The 22,425-nt window shown below is 33.8% G+C and overlaps 1 protein-coding gene across 2 annotated transcripts in view; it reads right to left on the bottom strand.

Annotated features, from left to right (window-relative positions):
* Positions 1-22,425, bottom strand: part of LOC148944155 (uncharacterized) — a 131,171-nt gene that overhangs the window by 22,711 nt on the left and 86,035 nt on the right. For both annotated transcript variants that reach the window (XM_089100036.1, XM_089100035.1), the window contains exons 4-7: positions 21,940-22,196; positions 15,970-16,083; positions 7,168-7,403; positions 4,698-4,889 (exon numbers count right to left, since the gene is read on the bottom strand). In XM_089100036.1, the coding sequence (XP_088956162.1) occupies positions 4,698-4,889; positions 7,168-7,403; positions 15,970-16,083; positions 21,940-22,196 (799 nt within the window). The remainder of the gene's footprint in view (positions 1-4,697; positions 4,890-7,167; positions 7,404-15,969; positions 16,084-21,939; positions 22,197-22,425) is intronic.

Genomic DNA, 22,425 nt, shown 5'->3' with positions numbered 1-22,425 from the left:
TATAGGTAATAATAGTGGTAATAACAATAGTGCTAATACAATAATAGTGGTAATAATATAATATAGGTAATAATAGTGGTCAAGTACACTTCGCTGATTCTTCAAAAGACATTAAAGACATGTTAAATGTTTTCGAGAGAAACTGTCTAAGGATGTCTAAGGATAGTTTAAGCATCCGTTTGACTGACCGTCTGTCAAACAGCTAATTATGCAAAAAATATTGTTCGATCCGACTTTCTTGGCTCGATCCGACCATCTCGAGAAAACTCGAGATGGCAAGGACAGGTTCTGCAGATGAAGGATGGCAGATTGCCAAAGATTCTGCTTTTTGGCTATCCATATGAGGCCGAACAACAAGCAGGTCATCTCCAAATGGTTTGGAAAGGTGTTATAAGGAAGAATGACAGATTGCCAAAGATTCTGCTTTTTGGCTATCCATCTGAGGCCGAACAAACAGCCAGTCATCTCCAAATGATTTGGAAAGGTGCTATAAGGAAGAATGATAGATTGCAATAGGTTCTGCTTTTTGGCTATCCATCTGAGACCGAACAAAAAGCAGGTCATCTCCAAATGATTTGGAAAGGTGCTATAAGGAAGAATGACAGACTGCCAAAGATTCTGCTTTTTGGCTATCCATCTGAAGCCAAACAAAAAGCGTGTCATCTCCAAATGATTTGGAAAGGTGCTATAAGGAAGAATGACAGACTGCTAAAGATTCTGCTTTTTGGCTATTTATCTGAGGCCGAATAGAAAGCAGGTCGTCTCCAAATGATTTGGAAAGGTGCTGTAAGGAAGAATTGAAAGAAAATGGAAACTTCATCAAAGGGGTGAATAGTGAAACTTTGCATAGATTCGAATGAGGAAGAGCTTGCGCAGTTACATTGGTCTCACGCGGCCTGCAATGGGTTTTTAGTAATAGTAGCAATATTTGAGAAGTTTGCAGTCTTCTTCGTATGAATTAGATAACCTAACTCATAGACCCTTTTTATGTATAAGAACTACAAAGTTACCACTAAAATTAATCTAAGTGGACAGATCAAAATTTTCCTTTTTTTATGGAGATGATGATCATTGCTACATTGTTGATTTTTCTTTCTTTTACTGGACGTTCCTTTACCAACGGCGTACTTTATTTGCTATTTGAGAACTTTCCATGGATTAACAAAAAAGTTAAAGGAACTTTGATTTGAACTGGTTATCAATTGTAATTTTTTTTCACAAATTGTTCGTGTCCATATAATATATATTTTTTCATTTTTCATCATTGTTATTTTTATTTCTTTTTATTATTTCTTATCATAAATTGTTCATGTATGAGCAAATTTCCACTCAGTGTACCATACAACTTGATGCTCTTACTTATTACATACTCACTTGTACCTCTAGTGCCCTTGAAGAGATACACACCTAATAATTTTTGCTGAATATTGATGTTATCATTATGTATAACATTCACAGTATAATTGTTCATCAGATGATTGAATGTATTTGTTTGAATTGTGTTTTGTTCTCACGATGTTTAGATGTGTCAAAAAAAGAAAAAATCATAAACAAGAAATACAGAAAAAAATGCAAAAGATAGTGGCAAGAAGTATTTCTTTATCAGTAGCCTCTTTGATACATTCTGTTTTTTCCAGAAAATTTAAAGGCTTGTGAACGGTTTTTCTGTTGCTTTCTCTACAGCAAAAAAAACAATGGTTCCGCCTCGGATAACCTCAAGCCACCTCGAGAAACCTCGAACCGTCTCGAACCAATTCGGATAACCTTGAACCACCTCGGATAAATTCAAACCACCTCAGACAACCTCGAACCAACTCGGATAACCTTGAATCTTGTTACTACATCCTCAGAAGCTATATATATATATATATATATATATATATATATATATATATATATATATATATATATATATATATATATATATATATATATATATATATATATATATATATATATATATATATATAAAAGAATCTCTTTGCTTTAAGTTAGACTAAGGAGTTGCAGCAAGTACTATTCGAAAATGCTCTTAACGCTTAAGGCACGGGGGAGGGTAAGGGGTATATACTTTTACCACGGGGCGGGATAAGGGGTAGATCATCCACATCTGAACAAAGAGTCATTCCTCTTCGACAAGTAAACTAACATTGGCCTACAACATATTCATCAGAACCTATATCGCCCGATATCGGAACCTATATCGCCCGATATAGATAGATTCTCCTTCGTTCATAATTGTTTAGATTTGGTTGTTAAGTCTTATTTTCAACAAAATCAATTTGCATACCAGCCTTAACCAAGGTTTGGGTCTGAGCCATCCCACCCCCAAATCCCAAATTTTCAACGTTTCATGTATGTCATTAATATGATTGAACGCTTTTTCGTAGTATTTAATTTGTTTGTCTATTTCGTCTCCTTCTACAATTCTGGGTTGACTTAATTTATTTTCTTTTAGTAATTTTAGAAATCATCTATTTGAGATATTCAATCCAAACTACAATATCTTAAAAGATATTGTCAAATATCTTAAATGAATATCTCAAATAAAAACGTTCACTAAAGATATTTTAATTTGAATCGGTTTTCTGAAGAGATGATTTTTCAAGCTATAAAAAGAAAAAGGAAAAGATTAAGGCAAGCCTGAGGTATAGAAAGAATGACAAAGACCAATTTCATATTTTTTGCATCTTTTCCTTCCTTACTGCAAAAATATTTCCTTCTTCCTTTCTATAAGAAAAACAAAAAATTAAGTCAAGCCAGATCTATAGAAGAAAATGACAAAGACCAATTGCGTATCTTTCGCATCTTTTCCTTGTTTACTGCAAAAATTAAAATGGAATTAAAAAACACAACATAAAAACTAAAATCAAATTCCAAGAGTCTAAATGTATGACCATTCCACTACATAAGGAGACATGTTAAGAAAACAATTCTTACTTCATAATATGCAAAATAATCCTAGTTCATCCCTATAAATGGGGTTGGTAACTGCCTCTTTCCAACCCCAGTTTGTCCCTCTCCCCTGGCTTGATGTTTGCCCCCTTCCAGCTGAAATTTAGCGTCTTAAAACATATTTAGCATCATAAAACTGCTCATTTTCACTTGATTTGGGAAAATCTGCTCCAACTTTACCCTTTCCTCCCAGAATTCTGATAATATTACCCTCCTGATCCTCACGGAGCTTTTTCCTAGTAATGAGGGAAAGAATTTCTTAATACCTTTTTCTGGGAAAGACGATGAAGATATACGAGGAAAAAAGGAATAGTGTAAATGTATGACCATTCCACTACATAAGGAAACATGTTGAGTAAATAATTCTTACTTCATAATATGCAAAATAATCCTAGTTCACATATTTTCCAGCGGGAGAACCTTTATCTTCACTTCTTTCACTGTCGTACAATTTCTTTTTAGCAAAATTGTGAAAAATAAACATAGATTTAACTGCATTTATCCGTTTTCAAATAGTCTATATATGAAAGCATCTTTTTTTTCTCATCTTTTTATTCATGTGTTAATTTCTTACTTTTCCTTCTTAGTTTTCTTTCTTATAATCTTTTTTCCCGATTAACATTCCCCTATCCTCTTCCCTTTACACAGACACGACTTAATTAATAAAAAAACTCATTTAAATTACATAGGAAATTTTTTTATATTTAAAATTGTTTTTTAAGCATACAACATTTACCTTTTAAAACTGTCACCAGTACGTGCCTGTAAATTTATTTCCAGGTATAAATTTCAGAATCTATAAGAAAATGGTATGATTTTTTATTTGCAAAAAATCGGCAAAATGGAGGAAATTTATATTTTTAGTTCAGCTAAACCTAGATAACACCATTACTCCAATTGGACAAGCCTTTCTCTCGAAAACAAATTCCTTTTATATGTTCCAGGGGAAAGGCCAGACAGGTACTGCCCCAAAGCAAAAATCAGAATCAGCAATTGATAGGTAATGGATGGAGAAATTAACAAACTTCCAGTTTCTTTGCTTTAAAAGTAAAGAAAGTAATTAAGTTTTGTTGCTCAAAACTATTTGTTCTAGACGCATTGATCTTACTTGATCATTTCTTCCCTTAATATGGTTTCGTGACATTTGGACTTAAATTGGACTGTTAATTTAAGACTTTCTGGGTATAGGAAAACTATTCCTTAAATCCTAAGGCTTATTTCAGTTATCCTAGGCTTTTGAATTTGAAGCCAAAATATTCGCACTGTGAAGCCAAATTTACTATTATTAATGCAATTTTTTTTTGCTTTTTTTCAAAGTTCACTTGTCTTGAAAATAACAATAATAACATAACAATCAAGATATACCAATATTCCAGCATTAGCATGACAAAATAACAATTATTGTTATATTTTTAAATTTAGAAAATCATATCTTGCCTAAGGGGATCTCCATACTCAGTTTTTTCAACTCGCAAATGAAAAATACTAGAAAAATTTGCAAATTCTAGTGCGTGTGATGTTAACTTCACTACGAATCGTTTAGTTCTTTATATTGACGTATTTATCTAATGTTTCTTTAATTTTCTCACAGACAGCCAAAGAACCATATTCGCCAGTACTTGGGTAAAAAAACAAACACGTTTTTATTTTGTTTTCCGTGCGGCAAACAAACCAAAGTATCCTTTGATCCTTAGGAGCAATAATGTTCGAAGTTTTTTTGGGGGGACTAAGATCCAACTTACAGTTCAAGTTCTTCTATTTCTTCAGCTGCACTCTGGCTCTTAGCCCGCATTATTGATTCTGTGACAACAAGTTTCTCTTCTCTTTGCTTTACACCCTGTTGAGCTTTGATTTTTCTAGCTTCAGCCTGAGCCAAAATCTCCTTCCCAGCATTGAGCCGGTCATGCATAATTTGATGGTCTCTGATTGTTTTTCTAACCAATACACAAAATAATTAAAATAAAAACATTAAAAGAGAGAAAGAGAGAGAGAGAGAGAGAGAGAGAGAGAGAGAGAGAGAGAGAGAGAGAGAGAGAGAGAGAGAGAGAGAGAGAGAGAGAGAGAGAGAGAGAGAGAGAGAGAGAGAGAGAGAGAGAGAGAGAGAGAGAGAGAGAGAGAGAGAGATTTCAAGAAATGTAAGCTGCACACAAGATATAAGAAAGCCATCATATATATGTATATATATATATATATATATATATATATATATATATATATATATATATATATATATATATATATATATATATATATATATGATGTATATATATATATATATACATATATATATATACATATATATACATATATATATATATATATATATATATATATATATATATATATATATATATATATATATATATATATATATATATATATATATATATATATATATATATATATATATATATATATATATATATATATATATATATATATATATATATATATATATGTTATTCATAATAATTTATGTTTTTGTTAAGTTTGGGGTCTTATATAAAGCAATAACTGCCTTTTTCAAGTTTCAAAATAATTTGCTCTTTGTTTTCCTTTCGTCTACATAAAATACTTTGTTTCTATCAACGCCGAAAATTAACATGGCCTCGAAATCGACATAAAAAAAAAAATATAAAACTGAATATATGAAAACTGAAACCCGAATATAACGTCAAACCAATTTTTGTCTACACTCTGGAAAAACTTGACAGCCAAATAACACAACATTGATTCCAGCGACAGTGAATAATGAAGTAAAACCTGAAGGGGACAGAAATTACCACAAATAAATATGAAACCCCCTCTTAAACCCCTCCCCCCAAAAAGATCAAGCGTCAATTACACTTTATACGGACACCTTGACTCTATATTGAGTGTGTTTTGAACAGATTTTGGAGGGGTGGATTGGTTTGAAAAAATTTTAAAAAGTAGAAATTATGATGATTTTAGAAGGTTGGGTAAATTTGTAAGAGTGGGTATGGCACATAGAGAAACTTTTTTGATGAATTGTGTTTAATTTAATGTGTGTTTTTTTTTGTATTTATTTTTGTTTTGTTATTTTGCCATGGCCCGAAAAGGCTTTTGTTGCAATAAATATCTATCTATCTATCTATCTATTGAAAATATCAACTACATAAAAAAAGCGGTACAAAGTAGCAATAAACGAAGCATAACATTATATACGCCCATGAACTGAAACTTAGCTTAAGTGCAGACGAAGTTGAACATATCCAACGGAGGACTCTGGCATTCATAGACGTTTTGTAATTCTAATGCAGAGCCTTCGGGCCCGTGCCCTTCCCCTAGAATTTATATGATCTTTACAAAAATTATTACACTTTCCATTTAATTGAAATATTTTATGTGTGTCCAAATTAGTATCCCTCCTCCAACCTTCAAATGTACTTCCTTCCTCAGAATAGCACTCCCTCGCGTATGCCCTGCCTTATTTATAGCGTTTATAATGTCATCATACAAACAAAGATAAAACGTTAAAAAAAATATAAATGGATATTTTTTGATAATCTGACGATTATCTCGTCACTATTTTTTCCCGTTATATAACTTTGATAATTTTGAATTTATTTAGATACACTTTAGCAAGGTACTAATATAATTAACCTGGAACAAATTATTTAATATTTAAGACCAAATATAATTTAATTAATTTGAGACACTAATCATTCCCAATAGGATTTTTTTACGTAATAGATCGAGAGGGAGGGCATGTGCTCTTCCCCCTATTTTTTTGAAAATATCTTTTGGAGGAAGGGAGGGAGGGGGGGGGTAACTTTCATTTAAAATACATTTTTTTGGCGTTTAAATTGGAATTTTTTTAACCATAGACTTGCCCCCTCCCCTAGATTTCTAAAACGATATTTTGTCCCCTCCTGATTTTTTATGAATTGAAATCACCGAGGGGGAAATCCTTAAAAAGTTATGTTAGTGCAGCTAATTATGTTAGCATGTATGATTGAGGAACTCTTCTACATTGGTGTGGAATTTTGATAATGCCAATTTACGTAGATTTATCTATTTATGAGAGAGAGTATATCTAGGACGCATACATCTAGTATATCAAATAAAGTTCAAATCGGTTAATCTCTGTTAGTAAGTGAAATTAAATTCCACCATATTCATGTGGGTGACTTATTTAAAAAAGAAAAAAACTATTTTTGATGATATAAAGAAAGGGACAGTAACACTTACTCGACTTGTTCTGTTGTTTCTATAATGTTTTGCAGCATTTCTGCGTCTTTTTTGGACAAATAAGCTGCTTCTTCTCGTAAAGCTGATGTTCTTTTCTTTTCGGTCAATATACTCTGGGCTTTGGCAACTTCCTCCTTAATTTGGTCAACCTGTTCTTTAAGACTTCTCATTTCCTCTTGAGCTTTCTCCGGGGACTCAACTATTTCACCTTTCAGATTTTCTATTTCCATTAAAGCCTGAAACATTTCGAGTGTCAAAAAATGATTCACATGGATTTCCTTTTTGATGGGTCACAAAGAAAGGAGAACCTAAAACGTAACTTTAAAGGGCAGGAATTACATGGGAGACCTACTTCAAACCCTCTCTTGCTCCCCTCTCCAAAAAACTTTTAAGAACAATAATTATTTTGCTCAGCGTTGCCAGTCAACTTTTTCAATTTAATGCAAGGTTTGATGATGACAGGTTAAGTTAGAATAGGTTTGGTTAAATTGGGTTAGCTTAGGTTTTTAACCCATTTCTGATATTTATAATCAAATTTAACCTAATCTAACCTGTTCTAACCTAAAGTAACTTTAACTTTTACCATCATAGATTGCATAAGACTGAACAAGCTGACTCACAAAGCTAATTGAATCCAAGCAGAGAAAAAGGAATTTCGGACATTCACCGTCATATATATATATATATATATATATATATATATATATATATATATATATATATATATATATATATATATATATATATATATATATATATATATATATATATATATATATATATATATATATATATATATATATATATATATATATATATATATATATATATATATATATATATATATATATATATATATATATATATATATATATATATGTATATATATTATATATATATATATATATATATATATATATATATATATATATATATATATATATATATATATATATATATATATATATATATATATATATACATATATATATATGTTTATTTTCAGAAAAAAATTCTTTCCAAAGCTATATTTTCTTTACAAAGCAGAAAGTTAAAACAACATTTAGATATGTTAGGATTCTTATTAAGATTAAAATGTCAGGATCGAAAGGCTATGAGCTTGAAATTCTTATCTTATTTTCTATTTAAAAAATAATAATCAGACCTATAAAACAGAAAGCGAACCGAAAGCCCCTTTCCCAGGGTCAAATCGAATATGTGTTATCTTTTGTCTCATGTCTGTTACGAGCCTGTCACGGAATTCCTGGTAGCCAGAAGCAATAAAAATATTTGGAGAAACTTGAGAATATAGGTGCCCGGAGAAAAATCGGAGCCCCTTCAACATTTATGTTCTTTGTGAAATTTATAATTTTGTAACGATTTTACTGTCGTAACTTGCACTAAAATGACGAGATACTTGAATTCCTTAGTTTCAGATCCATCCACTCAGCAAGCTAGGATTAGGCTGGAATCAGAGTTTTTCTTAGAGAAAGATCAAAACTCACTACAGAATAGGTAAATTTTTCCATTTTCTATTTTCACATGCGAGTCATGCCTTTTCATTGTATTTTTCAGCCTATAAGAATATAGGTCAAATTTCCAAATATAATTCGGTAGATGGATAAAAACAAGACTCAAACAACAACCCACACAGGGTATCAAGCCCGTACCCAGGATGAAAATCCCGGGTTTAAGCCCCCCCCCCGAAATATCTGTGAGACTTGTAAAAACCTAACGAAATGCATACAAACCCATTTTTGATGCACTTTTAAAGCCTTTTCTAAAACCCCTCCGAAAAAATACCCCCCCCCCCCACCACAAAAAAACAACCACAAAATCCTGGATGCACCCTTTTAGGGAGCATAACCCTTCATATGGTTCTAATTAAAAATCAAAGCGCTAGTATTGACTTATTAAAGAGTGCAGTGCCCCCTACATGTATTTTTTCCCCACATTTTTGGTCACTTTGTTTCGTCGGTGACAAAAAATGAGGAGGGAAGTCATTAGATTGGGTGTTGAAGCTTCTAGTGCTCTATTAAAGGGCCAAAGTGATTAGAGGGCACCCATACTAACACGCTTTTTTATGCCCACACATAACCCTATAAACCCCCATAGCATCGGATCAAAATTTCCAGATAGCACGATAACACAACCCTTCCCCCTCACAGCAAGTGGAGCCCTAAACAAAAAAACAAAACAGAACAAGCGATCACCTTGAAAAGGAGCCTAATGCAAAAAACAAATGAATAAATAAAAAATAATTATTCCTCCAAAATATCAGATCAAAAAACGGCCAAAAGCTGTTTTCCAAAAGCTTTCTTTCGGTCACTTTGTATGGAAAAGGCGATGACATAAAATTATGAGGGAAGTATTTGATTGGATATTGAAGGTTCTAGTGCTCTTTAAAGGCCCAAAAGTGATTTACGGCACCCCTTCTACCACGCCCCTTTTTGCCCCTACACAACCATATAAACCTCGATGAAATCAGATCAACATTTCTAGATAGCATGGTACTACAACCCCCCCCACACAGATGTAGCCCTAAAAAGAAAAAAAATTCGATCACCTTGAAACTTACATCCCTAGGTCTTTAGAACAAAATGAGCTTAACGCACAAGAAAAACTAAAAATAAAATTCATCCGTCCAAAAAAAAGGGACCAAAGACTTTTCTTTCCACAATAGCTTCAATCTTACAACCGTAGATTCACATGCTAAGTAGACCCAAATACAAACAAAACAATATTTTTTTTATTTTGAATAATTTTGAAACTTTTTTCTTAGCCCTTTTTTCTATTATAGAACAACAATAAAAGCAAAAAATGATTTCCTTTCAAATTTGAACCTGGCAACAAGCCACAGAATGATACTTTCCTATCAGCTGAAAATTTTTAAATATCGTTTCCTAATTCAAGGGTGTCTTTATTCTTTATTGTTTTTTTTTTAGAGAGGAGGCTGTTTAGGGGCCCAACAATTGGTCCAAAAGCTTTTTGGATCTGATTGGTTTGAAAATTATACCCGTAAGTCTCTGGGCCGAGGGAACCCTAGCGTGCAAAAAATTTGTGTACCCATAAATGGACGGGATCTTCTCTCTCTCTCTGAAATTCTCCTATTACAACTGTTGCTCTTACAATCATTACACCTAACTAGAAAGAATAAACGCACTTAAAGAGACACAGATGCTCAGCCCTTGAGCATAGGCTAAATTAAAAAAATAAAAATATTTTTCACATTTTCATTTGAAATACTTTTAAAAGCAAGTATTCGAACTACTAAAACTCCACTTTTACTAATTATAACTAAAATTTCTTCTACACAGCAGCAAAGAATACAAGACACTGATGAGAACCAGGTCCCCAGACATCGAATATTACTTTGAAGCAAAATAACAACTTTCAAAATACTAGCGACTTGAAGTAGTATATCTCAAACAGAGTAAAAAACAATCTTAGTTTCATTAATATTTATGATGTTTTTTTTTCTTAAAACTGTTCAAATTATTTTGAAAAATAAACTAATATTTTGGGAAAAAATTCTTTGATGAGTCTGAACTTAAAATATCCGAACGAAGTGTTAGACCTCACATTATCACATCAATTAAATTGTATGAAATTTATTATCAATGAGAAGAAATTAAAATAAAAATGAAAAATACACTTATTTCAAAACAAACAATATTTGAGCAAACACTGAGACAGAGTATACTGATCCAATACTGAGCCAGAAGCAGCAAAACAGAATCGAAAAAAAAATGGCCATGAATTTTAGCCATATAGCTCTTCCTGCGCTTGTGATGCGTCTTCATAAAGCACTAGCTCCAATTCTTCATCTTCAAACTATTTTTCTTGCTCCAACAAGCTCCTTGTCTTCAAGGTTAAAATTGCCAGTTTAAAACCGTGTAAACCACTTTCAACACGTTCATTCAGCTAAACCATGATCATCATATATTTCCATCAAAATATGATGACTTTCGGAAGTATCTTTCTCCACACTGAAGTAAAACCTCCCACAAAACCACATTATCCGCTACAAAATTCGCCATATTCGATAAAGTAAAAATATTTTTGATTGTCCTTTAACTTAAAAAACTTATACTGATATGTGTACCTAACACCTTCACACTGGGCCAAAAATCTGGAACTCAATTCCAGCATCATTTCGAGAATGCAGCAACAAGCGATATTTTCTAAGACTGGTGAAGAATTATCTTACGACAAGTTAAGCATTTTGTTTATTATGGTTTTCTTTTTCGTTGTTGTAAAATTTAGTTAGAAAATGGCTGCGTATTTTTGCTGGCAATATTTTCAGCGCTAAAGTATGCCACCAGGCATGTGCACTGTTTTGTGACATTTATTTACGTATGTGTTTTAAATAAAAATTCTACCTTACTCTACTCTAACGACAACAGCTTTCCAATGAATGTTTAAAAATGCAGATTGATAGAATAATAAACACGTTACGCACTCTGTTGTTAAAACGGCTCGAACTTATTTGCACACCACCACATTCAGATCAAAAAATTCGTTTCAGTTACTATCCAACCATTCACCGTCCTGCTCAGTGTTTCGTCACGAGGCACGGTATTTCGTTGGCCGAGATTTATCCCAGGGGTTCCAAGTCATGGCAGGCTGCCAAAATCAATTCAGGGGTGGGGAGAGGGATCAATACAATTGGGCGAACGAAGTATTGACCGTGACGAAAAGAAAAATTCCTTCAACAGTAATCCAAAGATGGAGAAAAGAAGTTTTCTCGCCGATACCGGTTCTAAATAACAAATGTCACTAATAGATGGCGAGTGGTGGGTGACTCTCCCCTCTCTTCTGAGGGATGAGTACTGCCTGCCCAAATCAGTCTGAAACTACCGGGTGGGGTAATAGGGATGGGGAAAACAATGGTGGACACCTTGACACCACCGAGAGGGGCTCAGTTAACTCTGGAAAATTCTCCCTGCTTGTAAAATTGAGCAGCCAAAGAGAAAGTAAGACAAAAAAAGAAAAAAAAGAAGAAAAAAGAAAGGATTCAGAAAAATTCTACTTTTGTTCGAAAATACAGGCAAAATGTCTGGTATAAAATATCCAATAGGATTTATCTTCGTGTTTCTTTTAATTATTTTTTCCGTGTTTATTGGGGGCTAGGAGTTGAGTTACAGGTTAAGATAAAGGTTACTACTACTATAACTAATACTAATAAAAAAACTCATCAAAGCACCAAGGCGCCTGAGGCCCACACAGGCACACCCACTCTTCCTCCATCCCCTTCTATTCAAAGCCTCCCTCTTTGCACTCTCCCAGGCAGTTCCTATATCCCTTAAATCTCTCATTACGACATCCTCCCAACCCAAACGAGGAGGACTTGCTTTTCTTTTAGCCCTAGACGGTTGGCCAAAAAGGACAATCTTTGGCAATATCCGTAGTGCCCTAGCCATCTGAACCTTTCTCTCATTATACCCCTAGAAAGCAGGATTGAACCACACTTTCCGTACAGCCTACACCTTGAGATATGGTCAGTCAGTTGGGTATCCAAAACAATCTGTAGACAATTTCGCTGGAAAACATTTAGCAAACGAGTACACTTTTAATATTAATAAGAAACATCTCTTTTATTTTTGCAATTATTTATGTCATTTCGGTAAACAGTTCTCAATTCTATCCTAATTGCTCATTACAACTAGTGTTGGGCGATATCGAATATTGATATATCACACTAATTATCGATACCGAATATCAAACCGTAAATATCGATATCGAAAACGATTTTCTTTCGGCATTTTTCTGGTATCTACCAGTGAACGTCCAGCAGAAAAGATCCAACATAGAAATTGTTTTGAAAATGGCCGCGAAGAAGAATAACCTATTCAATATACTGACTGATATAAGAAGATACACAGCATGCACAACTGTAGCCATAAGATGGCATAGCCCGTTCTCAAACTATGTCTAACGAGGGTGGGCTCTCAAATGCTGCTGAGAACCTCTAAAAGGCTTGGCTAGATAAAATACCTTCCAAAATTATAGGCCTTGTTCATATCACACTCTTCACGGTTGCCACATACCTCAATCTATGTTTCTAGAAATTGTATATTACCCCGGACGATCTTCTCCAAGTTGAGAGTAAAATAGCAAAATATATGGATTGGGCCTTGCTGAAACCTGTATCAGTAGATACAAGTGCTGAATCAAGAATCAAGCCAGTTTTTGGGGATCACACGATGAAGTTTTAGTAGTCAATGCAAGACAAACTTCGTCATCATCTACATCTGTCACAGCTCTCTAGATTTTCAGTATGGAGTCTTTAGTTCCAAGTAAAACTGAGCCACTTAAGTCGTGGAAGTCTTGTAATATGGATCTCAGAAATACCTATACAAAGTTGTCAAAAATTATTGTCCATACCCGCCACCAATGTCCTTTCTAAGAATGGATTCCAAGCCTGGTTAGCTAAGCAAATTGTTCGTGGCAACATACTCTAAGTAAGGAGCAACTCGGCCAAATAGCAACCGAAACTGTAAAACACGGAATTTTTATAATAATAAATACATCAACTGAATTGGATTTTTTGCCGACTCCAGATATATAAAATTCATCAAGTTTTATGTACCCATCAGAAGCTACGAGCCTGAAGAAATTTGTTTGATTTTTGAGAAAGGGCGGGAACGCCCTTAAAAAGTCAACTCATCTTAATAAAAATCACAGATTCGGCATATCAGAGAACCATACTGTAATGGATTCTAGCTTCCATCTGAAAATATGTGAAATTTTGTAAGTTTTGCCAGAAGAAAGATCACGGATGCGTGTTTATTTGTTCTGTTTTGTTATTTTTTTTTTTTGCAAGGATGATTGTATCGAACTAATAGTCATAAAAAACCAGGAGAGGGCTCGCTCGAACGGAAATTACAGTTCTAGCTCCCCATTTCGTGACCAAACCGATTAGAGGGCAACTAGATTCCCCCTCCTCCCATGCTCCTTTTTTACCAAAGTCATCCGGTCAAAATTTTGAGATAGCCATTTTAATCAGCATAGTTGAAAGGTCGAGTATCCTGCCTCTGGGGATGACACGACCTTGCAAGTCCGTGGAGAAAAGGGTTGTAAGTTTTGAAAGTTGTCTAGTGTTTACATATGGTTTTTGTTATTGGGAAGTAAACAGACATTTCTGGGGAGAGTTAATTTTATGTGGGGGGATTTTCCAAGGGAGAATTTTCCATGGTGAGGGAAGTTTACGAGGAAGAACTATCAAAGGGAAACTATACACGGGGGAATTTACCAGAATTCTTATACAACATTCTCTTTATTTGATTTGCTTTCTCTGTGCAAATTTAATTTTCCATATGGAGATATTCCGGGAAAATTGCCCAGGGAAAACTTTCAAAAGAGTTGCGATGTCCGGGGGATTTTTTCTTGGAGGGGGGGGGGCGGGTTCCACGGGAGAGATTCTCCATGGGAAATTTCACGGGAACAAACTTTCCATTGAGACATTGGGAGGAGAGAATTTCCAGTAAAAATTTTCCACGGAGGGAAAATTTCCGGCATGTTTTGAAAGCGGTTAGAAATTAGAAGATAAATAATCCTTTTTTCAAAAGAAAGTAGGCTAAAAATAATTTTCCTGGCGGCATTGTCCGCATGAAATTTTTTGGTAGAGTTTTCAGCAAGGATGGGATTGTCTGGGGGATGGGGGATCTTACGCGAGAGGAACTTTCCAAGGAGGAGTTTTTTTGGGAGGGGGGGGGGAGGGATTTTCCATGGACATAAAAGGTGAATTTTCTGGAATTATTTCAAAAACGATCAGAAATTAAATAAAAAACTAATTTTTCAACTAAATCTAAGGAGCAATGTTAAAACTTAAAAAGAACAAAAATTATCACGTAAATGAGGGCAAATCTCTCTCTTCAATACCTCGCTCTTTACGCTATTTTTTAACTTTGTCCCAAATATTTAAAAAAAAACTCCTGAAACACAAGAGCCGTCTATTAGAGTAAGAAGATTGTTAAATACAAAAAGAAACCTTGGCGTCAAGAGCAAGGCATTGAGGAGGGGTTATACCCCTCATATACAGAACACTTTCTGTTCTTTTAAGTTTTAGTGTTGCTCCTTACTTTCAGTCGAAAAAAAAACAATTTTTTATTTATTAAATCACTGAAAGGCTGAACCAATTCTCAGTGGAAAATAATGAAATGTTGCTGATTTGAATAGCCAAAAATAGCCGGTGGCCTATTTTTCGTTATCCTGAGCCCAAGGAATTCCAAATCAGGGTTTTTGTAATACTCGTTCATGCAATAGAAGATTTTATGCATTTTATTCGAAATTTGAAAAAAAAATTGCATAAAATGATCTTTTTGTTATTGAATGTTACTAAATTTTGCCAAACACTAAAGTTAATCTGAGCAAAAAAGAGTGATAAGAAATATCGAAATCTCTATATCGATATATCGAATATCGAAAGTAAAAATATCGATATATCGCTATATAATTTAATCAAATTATCGCCCAACACTATTACAACAGGATTTTATGGAATGGCGAGGATTTGGAATTGCTATGTTATTGAATTTTGCCGAATCCTAAAGTTAATCTGAGCAAAAAAAAAGTGGTAAGAAATGTCGAAATCGATATATCGAATATCGAAATCAAAAATATCGATGTATCGCTATATAATTTAATCAAATTATCGCCCAACACTAATTATAACAGAATTGCTCAGTATAAAATCCAATTCTTTATTATTCAACATGATTTTATGGAATGGCGAGGATTGTTGGCTTTAAGTATCATGTTGCCATTAGGAAATTTCCACTATAAAAAGTAAAGACGTACCTTTCTAATTTCTTCATCATATTCATCACTTTCTTGCTGATGTTTTATAATAGTTGCTTTAATACTTGCTTTCTCATCTTCCAGGGACTTTTGCTCAAGGGTAAGAGCTTTCACCTATAATTGAACCAAATATCTTCAAATCGGTAATTTTAGTAAGTAATTTTATTACCTACTAAAATAGTAATTACAACTATAAAAATTATTAAAGTTAACAAAAACTTACTGAAAAACCATAACAATAGTATTTTTACTTCCTGAGAATTCTTAAAGTAATGCACCAATTAACGCCCTCATACAAAGATGACACCAAAACGAGTTTCTGTCCATAAAATAACATGGCTGACGCGGCTCAGCTGACCTACGCGGAAAGGAGACATAATGAAGCCTGGAAACTCCAAGGACTATGCCTAAAACTTGCAACTCATTTTTGATCTAATGGAACCTCTTGAATTAAATACAGCCGAGAAACTAACAGAGCTTTGAGCTGTAGTACCCTCAGGTGGATTTGTGCCACGATGAGTACCAGTAGTAACAACCCTTATGCCTCTTAATAGGGAGGGCCTCAAAGAAACATAGCATATTAGCCCTTACTATGTCTTTTTGAAAGCAAATTCGCATTAAAAAAAGAAGTATTTCTTGATAACTTAGAGTGGCACCAACCTGCGAAAACGTGGGGGGAGGGGAGGAGGATTTTTTTAATGAAAATACAAAAAAGGTATAGCCCTGTTTTTTGCCAGCCTTTTAACCTACTTTACAAATTTTAATAGAAGCAAAAATGCCGTTTGGAGTGAGCCAACACTGCTTTACATTCATATAGCCTTTCGCCGGCCAATCATAATATGCATTCTGTACACGGAAAATTTAAATCACCTTTGGATTTCTCACTATAATTCTACAGACATTTGGGGTCTAGTAATCACTGATAGATGTCACATTGCCAACTGTGCTAAATCAGTCTCGGATCCTTCCACACTTAACATAAAAAACATACGACCACGAGAATATTATCTATAGACAGTGTTGTATCCAGGGGAGTGAGGTTACACGGTTTGCAGCTCCTCAAAATTTTGTCCCACTCATAAAACGTAACAAAATGCATATAAACAGAATTTTAATGCGTTAAATTTTTTACCCCCTCCCCCACGAACAAAAATAATGGATGCGTCCTTGCCTATAACACTCAATCTCTTCGGAAAAAGCCTGTTTTATACAATTTACCTACCGCACCCGTTTATTCTAGCAAAATTTGATAGGAAATTACTTTTCTTTGACATGATCAATGTTGGATCAATGTCTTCCCTGAGTCGCTGCTATAGATCATCACTTGTGTGAATTCTAAGTAGAAATTTTTCTTTGACATGATCATCCCTGACATGACATAACATGACATGATCAAATTACTTTTCTTTGACATGATCAATGTTGGATCAATGTCTTCCCTGAGTCGCTGCTATAGATCATCACTTGTGTGAATTCTAAGTAGAAATTGTAGTACTGCCTTCTCCATCAAGTTACTCGTGTCATGCGTAAATCAAACATGAACAAAAAGAAATCTTGAAGAAAAAGTTCAGTTCTTACTTTAAAAAAGTGGAACTGTAATTTGGAAATGCAAGTGCTATACAAAAAAAAGGTTTAAAGCATATATCATGAGTAGTTTCTAACATTGACATATGCAGATTGTTTCAGATCTATTTATACTTTATCTCCCAAGATTGAAGAAGAATAGCTTCTACTTTATGGTATGTGAAGAGTCGTGCCTTTATGATGTTGCCTATTTTGTAAGAGAAACCTGTTTATACTATTGACCTTTAAAGACTTTGTTATGGGAGTAAAACTTAAAGACACCGCAACCAAGTTTTGTCATGGTAAGTTGTTAGAGACTGACACGTTGGCGTACATTTCAGCTCTATTAATCACATCATAAACTGGGACGCCTTTTTGCTTCCTCCTAATGAGTGGAACAGACCTTCCAGGGAATACCTTTTCAAGAAAATGTATTTATGCCTCCTGGAGACATATCTAAGCCAACGCCGTTCCTTCATTATACCTGCAATGGGTGAGCTAAAACCACTTTGGTTATGCGGGAGGCATTGTTATAATAATATATGTGATCTTCCCTGCATTCAATATAACTTTTCACAACCGATTGTAACTGATTTTTGTCACTGGCAGCCAATTATAACCAGTCCCTTCCAATATGAATGATTTTCATTGGTTATTAGTGATGAAAATCAATTGTGATCACAATAAGCTATATTGAATGTTGGGTCCTGTAAACTTATGGAGAAATTATTGAAGGTATGAATTATCAAAGGCAAACAGGAGAAAAACAGAAAACATTTGCGATCACCCTTAAACGAAAGAACAAACCAATGAAAGTCAGACTATTTTCACTTCTCAGACGGATGAGGGGGGGGGGGACTTTGCACCTCTCTTTATTAGTCTAGATAGGGCTAATGTAACGTTGTTTTAATAAGAACTAATCACACTTTGCTGATAGCCGACACTAAGGACAATACGTGGTCACATTTTAAAATTAAAATCGCATAATTTATGTAAGCAACATTGAGTTTTGCTGTATGCTGTATGCATGATTAGTAATTACAGATAATATTAACCACCTATGAATACGTCTACCATTAAATGAAAGGAAACACCACAAACATTAGGCTACTTTTATTGCTCGGGCGGGGTGGGTGGGGGAGCTGAAACTTTACACTTCCCCATGTTAATCTAGATGGAACTTGTGTAAAACTGTACTTAACACAAACTTTCATTACACTTTTCTTATAGCTGACGTTAAGGACAATGTATAATCACGTGTTTTGATTTATAATTCTATATTTCAAGTCAACAGAAATAAGTTTTATTTATAATTACGTATATAAGTATATATATATTGATAAATAAAGTTATTATTAACAACCAATAAATACGTCTAATTTGTCATACAAATATCATTATTGTGATGTAAATTACGTCGGGTGGGCATTTTTACTAAGGAATAAGACACACCAACTCCACAATATTTCCTATATACACAAACCCGAAAAAAAAGTAATGGAGATATTTTTTGAAAGCTAAGGATCACGTCATAGTATTGCCATAAAAATAGCCTAATCTTGTAAACTTTTGTGATATTTTCGACATATATGTATATATAGTTTTGTATATATCCCCCCCCCCCCCAGACAATTACTTGAATTTATATGCTTGTTTATGAACTTTTTTTCTGGTTTGAAATTAGATAAATAATAAATAGTTTATTAGATAACGTTTGATCTTTTTTAATATAAATATGCAGAAACTGTTAAATAGTAGTGTAGTATAAGCAACATCATGAGTATTCACCTCTTTCTCTTCTTTCTATCCAGGGCCACCAATAACGTACATCTGTACCGTTTTTGGAACAATTGGGCGGTCCAGGATCAATGTTGTACATTACGATTTTTTATTATATAAAATCCAAGTTTTCAAGCATTTTAGTTTTAATCACGTTTTATTTTGTCTAACAAATTTCGAGTTATTTCTATTAGGGATATTAGCACAGAAAAAAGGAATGTAGGCTACTAGAGAATTTCTCTGGTAAAAGAGTGAATCAAAATCATGTCATTACTATCCTTAAACGTTCTGAAACTGACCCAACCAAATGTATGAACGAAGATTTACATAGAACAGTAATGCTAAATCAATTAGTGGCCTAGCCATGGAACAGGTCAGTTGAACGACAACAGTGTGATCCCAACCTTCAGATTCAAAGCCTCTATTAGAAATTAACCTTTGTATTGTTATTTCGATTGAAGTTGATTGACCATTTTCCGCCATTACTTCTGCAGTATCAAACATGTTTAAATACGGTCCACGAGAAAAGCAAATGAAACAAAACCATTCACATATCTTTCAGATTCTTAGCGTATTACTATCCCTATAAGCAAAGACGTATACAGAATTATTGCTCGGGGGAAGGCTTTATAACAAAAACTTAAAAAAAAGCATAATATTTTACTTATGTGTTCTAGTTATGTTTTTACAGGTCGGACACATATTTGGAGTGGGGGAGGTTCAAACTTGGTACCACCCCCTTAGGTAGAGCCTTACCTACAATATATATTGTTTTAATACACCAAGCTTTTGGTAGATTTCATTACACTGAGAAAAGAATTTAAAACTTTCACATCCGAAATATATGATATATGACGATTTTTTGTACTAAGCCTACTTAATTTGAACAAGTGATCACATTTTCTATCCTTTAATTTTTGTATAAAAACCGTAAAATTTATTTTTAATTATGAAGAATTTTTTGTTATTTTTAAAACTGAATCTAGTCTTTAGTATTTTTTTTTAATATGAATTTTCATACTAATTGCAAAAAATAAGTCGGGAGTTTTGAGTATGTGTTCGAATAACAGCATTTTTAAGCAATTGCCTGAGAAAACTTCCTTTGGCAATAAAAAAAGAAATCTTTTCAATAACAGTCTTTATCAATTAAAACCTGTCAGTACCACTTTTTGTTCTCTGTTCAATAGCACAATCAGATTTCTTCCATAACTCATAATTGCTATGCCAAGTTAGTTCAAAACCTGCTATTCAAATACAGTACTTTCAATTGCAACGTCACCAGTGTCGTAATTTAAGACTTCCGAATTTGCGTCAGCAGACTATTTCGGTATTAGTTACAAAAAAAAAAACAAAAAAAAACAATAAAACAAAAATAGATAGGGTATGCAAAGACGTATAAAAGAGGGAGAAAGTACAGCAAACGTCTTCTAATCAAACTTTACTGTATCTTTTTCTGTCATTCTGTTTTTAGATTTTCGGTCTTTTACTTAGTCTTAAGAATGGCACCTTGGAGAGAATCCCACAAATTACTACTTTTTTGTGAATTTGGGGCTTATGGTGGTTCACACTCATATTTTGGGTGATCGAAAAAAGAGGTCGTACTCCGATATGAAAGAAAGGCATCTTTAAAGAATTCTCCAAATACAAGAGAAGATTTTTATCAAAAAGGTGTAGTTAGCTGAGAAATTCAATTATTTGAAACGCAAACTCTGATATCAGTCAAAACTCAGAACTTCTGAAATCCGCAAGAAAAAAAACTCAAGGATGTGAAATAAAAAACATATATGTTTAATATTCTTTTTTAGGATTATATTTTATGTATGCTTCTTCCTAAAAACCTGACCGAGTGCTTAGCGCGCTGGACTTGAAATCCTTTGTCCATGAGGACGGACACAGGTTCGGTCCTGGTGTAACGGATTATTTGCTTTAGAACAGGGACCAGAGGCGTGACTTTGTAAACTCAGCTACAGTCGACCCAGCTCTAAATGGGTAACTGGATAAATAAGGGAAAAGTAAATAGAGTGGGGAAGGACGTGCAAAAGCACAGGATGGCAGGCCCCCAGCCCCCCATCGCACTTCCTGGCTGAAGGGTCATCAATTTTTTTTCGCCTTTTTAGGCGAAAAAAAAATTTTTCCTACTCTGGTATAAAAGTAACGTATGTTGGGATATAAAAACTTCATATTTCCCAGGGAAGAATGAAGTTTTTTTTATCAAAAAGACATAATTAGCTGGGATATCCAATTAACCGGAAGTGCAATCCCTGAGGTCACTCTTCAGTACTTCTACCCCCCCTCCCCCCCAAAAAAATCACAATAAGATATTGAATAAAATATTATATAGTTATAGTTAATATCCTTTTTAGGATTATGTTCTACAAATGCTTCTTCCAAGATCCCAAGCTAAGGATGGAAACCCCACGGATTTCCTAACACTTGATTTCGAAACTGAAAGACTAAAAAAAGTGGTTATATTCAGGCATGTAAGAAACAAAAGTCTTGGGAGAATTCTAAAGAGACAAAATAAATTTTTATCATAAAGATGCAGTTGACTAAGATATGAAATTAACAAAATGTAAACCCTAATATCAGTACTTAGAACTTCTACCAAAAAAGACCTGAAATTTTTACTTCTTTTTGTAGATTTTCATGTTGCCTCTCCATGGCCTCTTTAGTTATTCGATCTTTTTCTCTGTTCATTTTCTCTCGATCAATCTCGTTTATCAAGTGTTGCAACAACACTTCATGCTCTGCTTTTCTGATATTTCTTTCTTCCCATGAATTTAGTGATTCGATAAAAAATGATTGATCTTCACTTCCTTGGATGAAGTTAACAAAGCCATAGTAGTTTAGACATTCTAAAACCATGGCTTTCACTCGATTTGGTGCTAAAAAAAGAAATTACAAGTATCAGCAGTCAATCAACAAGGAATCTTACCTATAATGATATGAAGCTTCTAGCCAAGGCCGCATCAATGGGGGGGGGAAGGGGTACCGGGTTCCCCTCCATATTCCTAAGATTTTTGTCAACTCGTAAGAAAGTAACAAGAATGCATATAATTATTTTTTTACGGTTTAGAATTTTTTTCCAATTTAACCCCTCCCCGCCGAAAAAAA

Source organism: Artemia sp. Qi Xiang Cuo, chromosome 14 (assembly GCF_049724085.1).
Source record: "Artemia sp. Qi Xiang Cuo chromosome 14, ASM4972408v1, whole genome shotgun sequence".
NCBI lineage: Eukaryota > Metazoa > Arthropoda > Branchiopoda > Anostraca > Artemiidae > Artemia > Artemia sp. Qi Xiang Cuo.
Note: the sequence above shows the minus strand (reverse complement) of the source record. Positions and strands in the feature narration are given on the sequence as shown.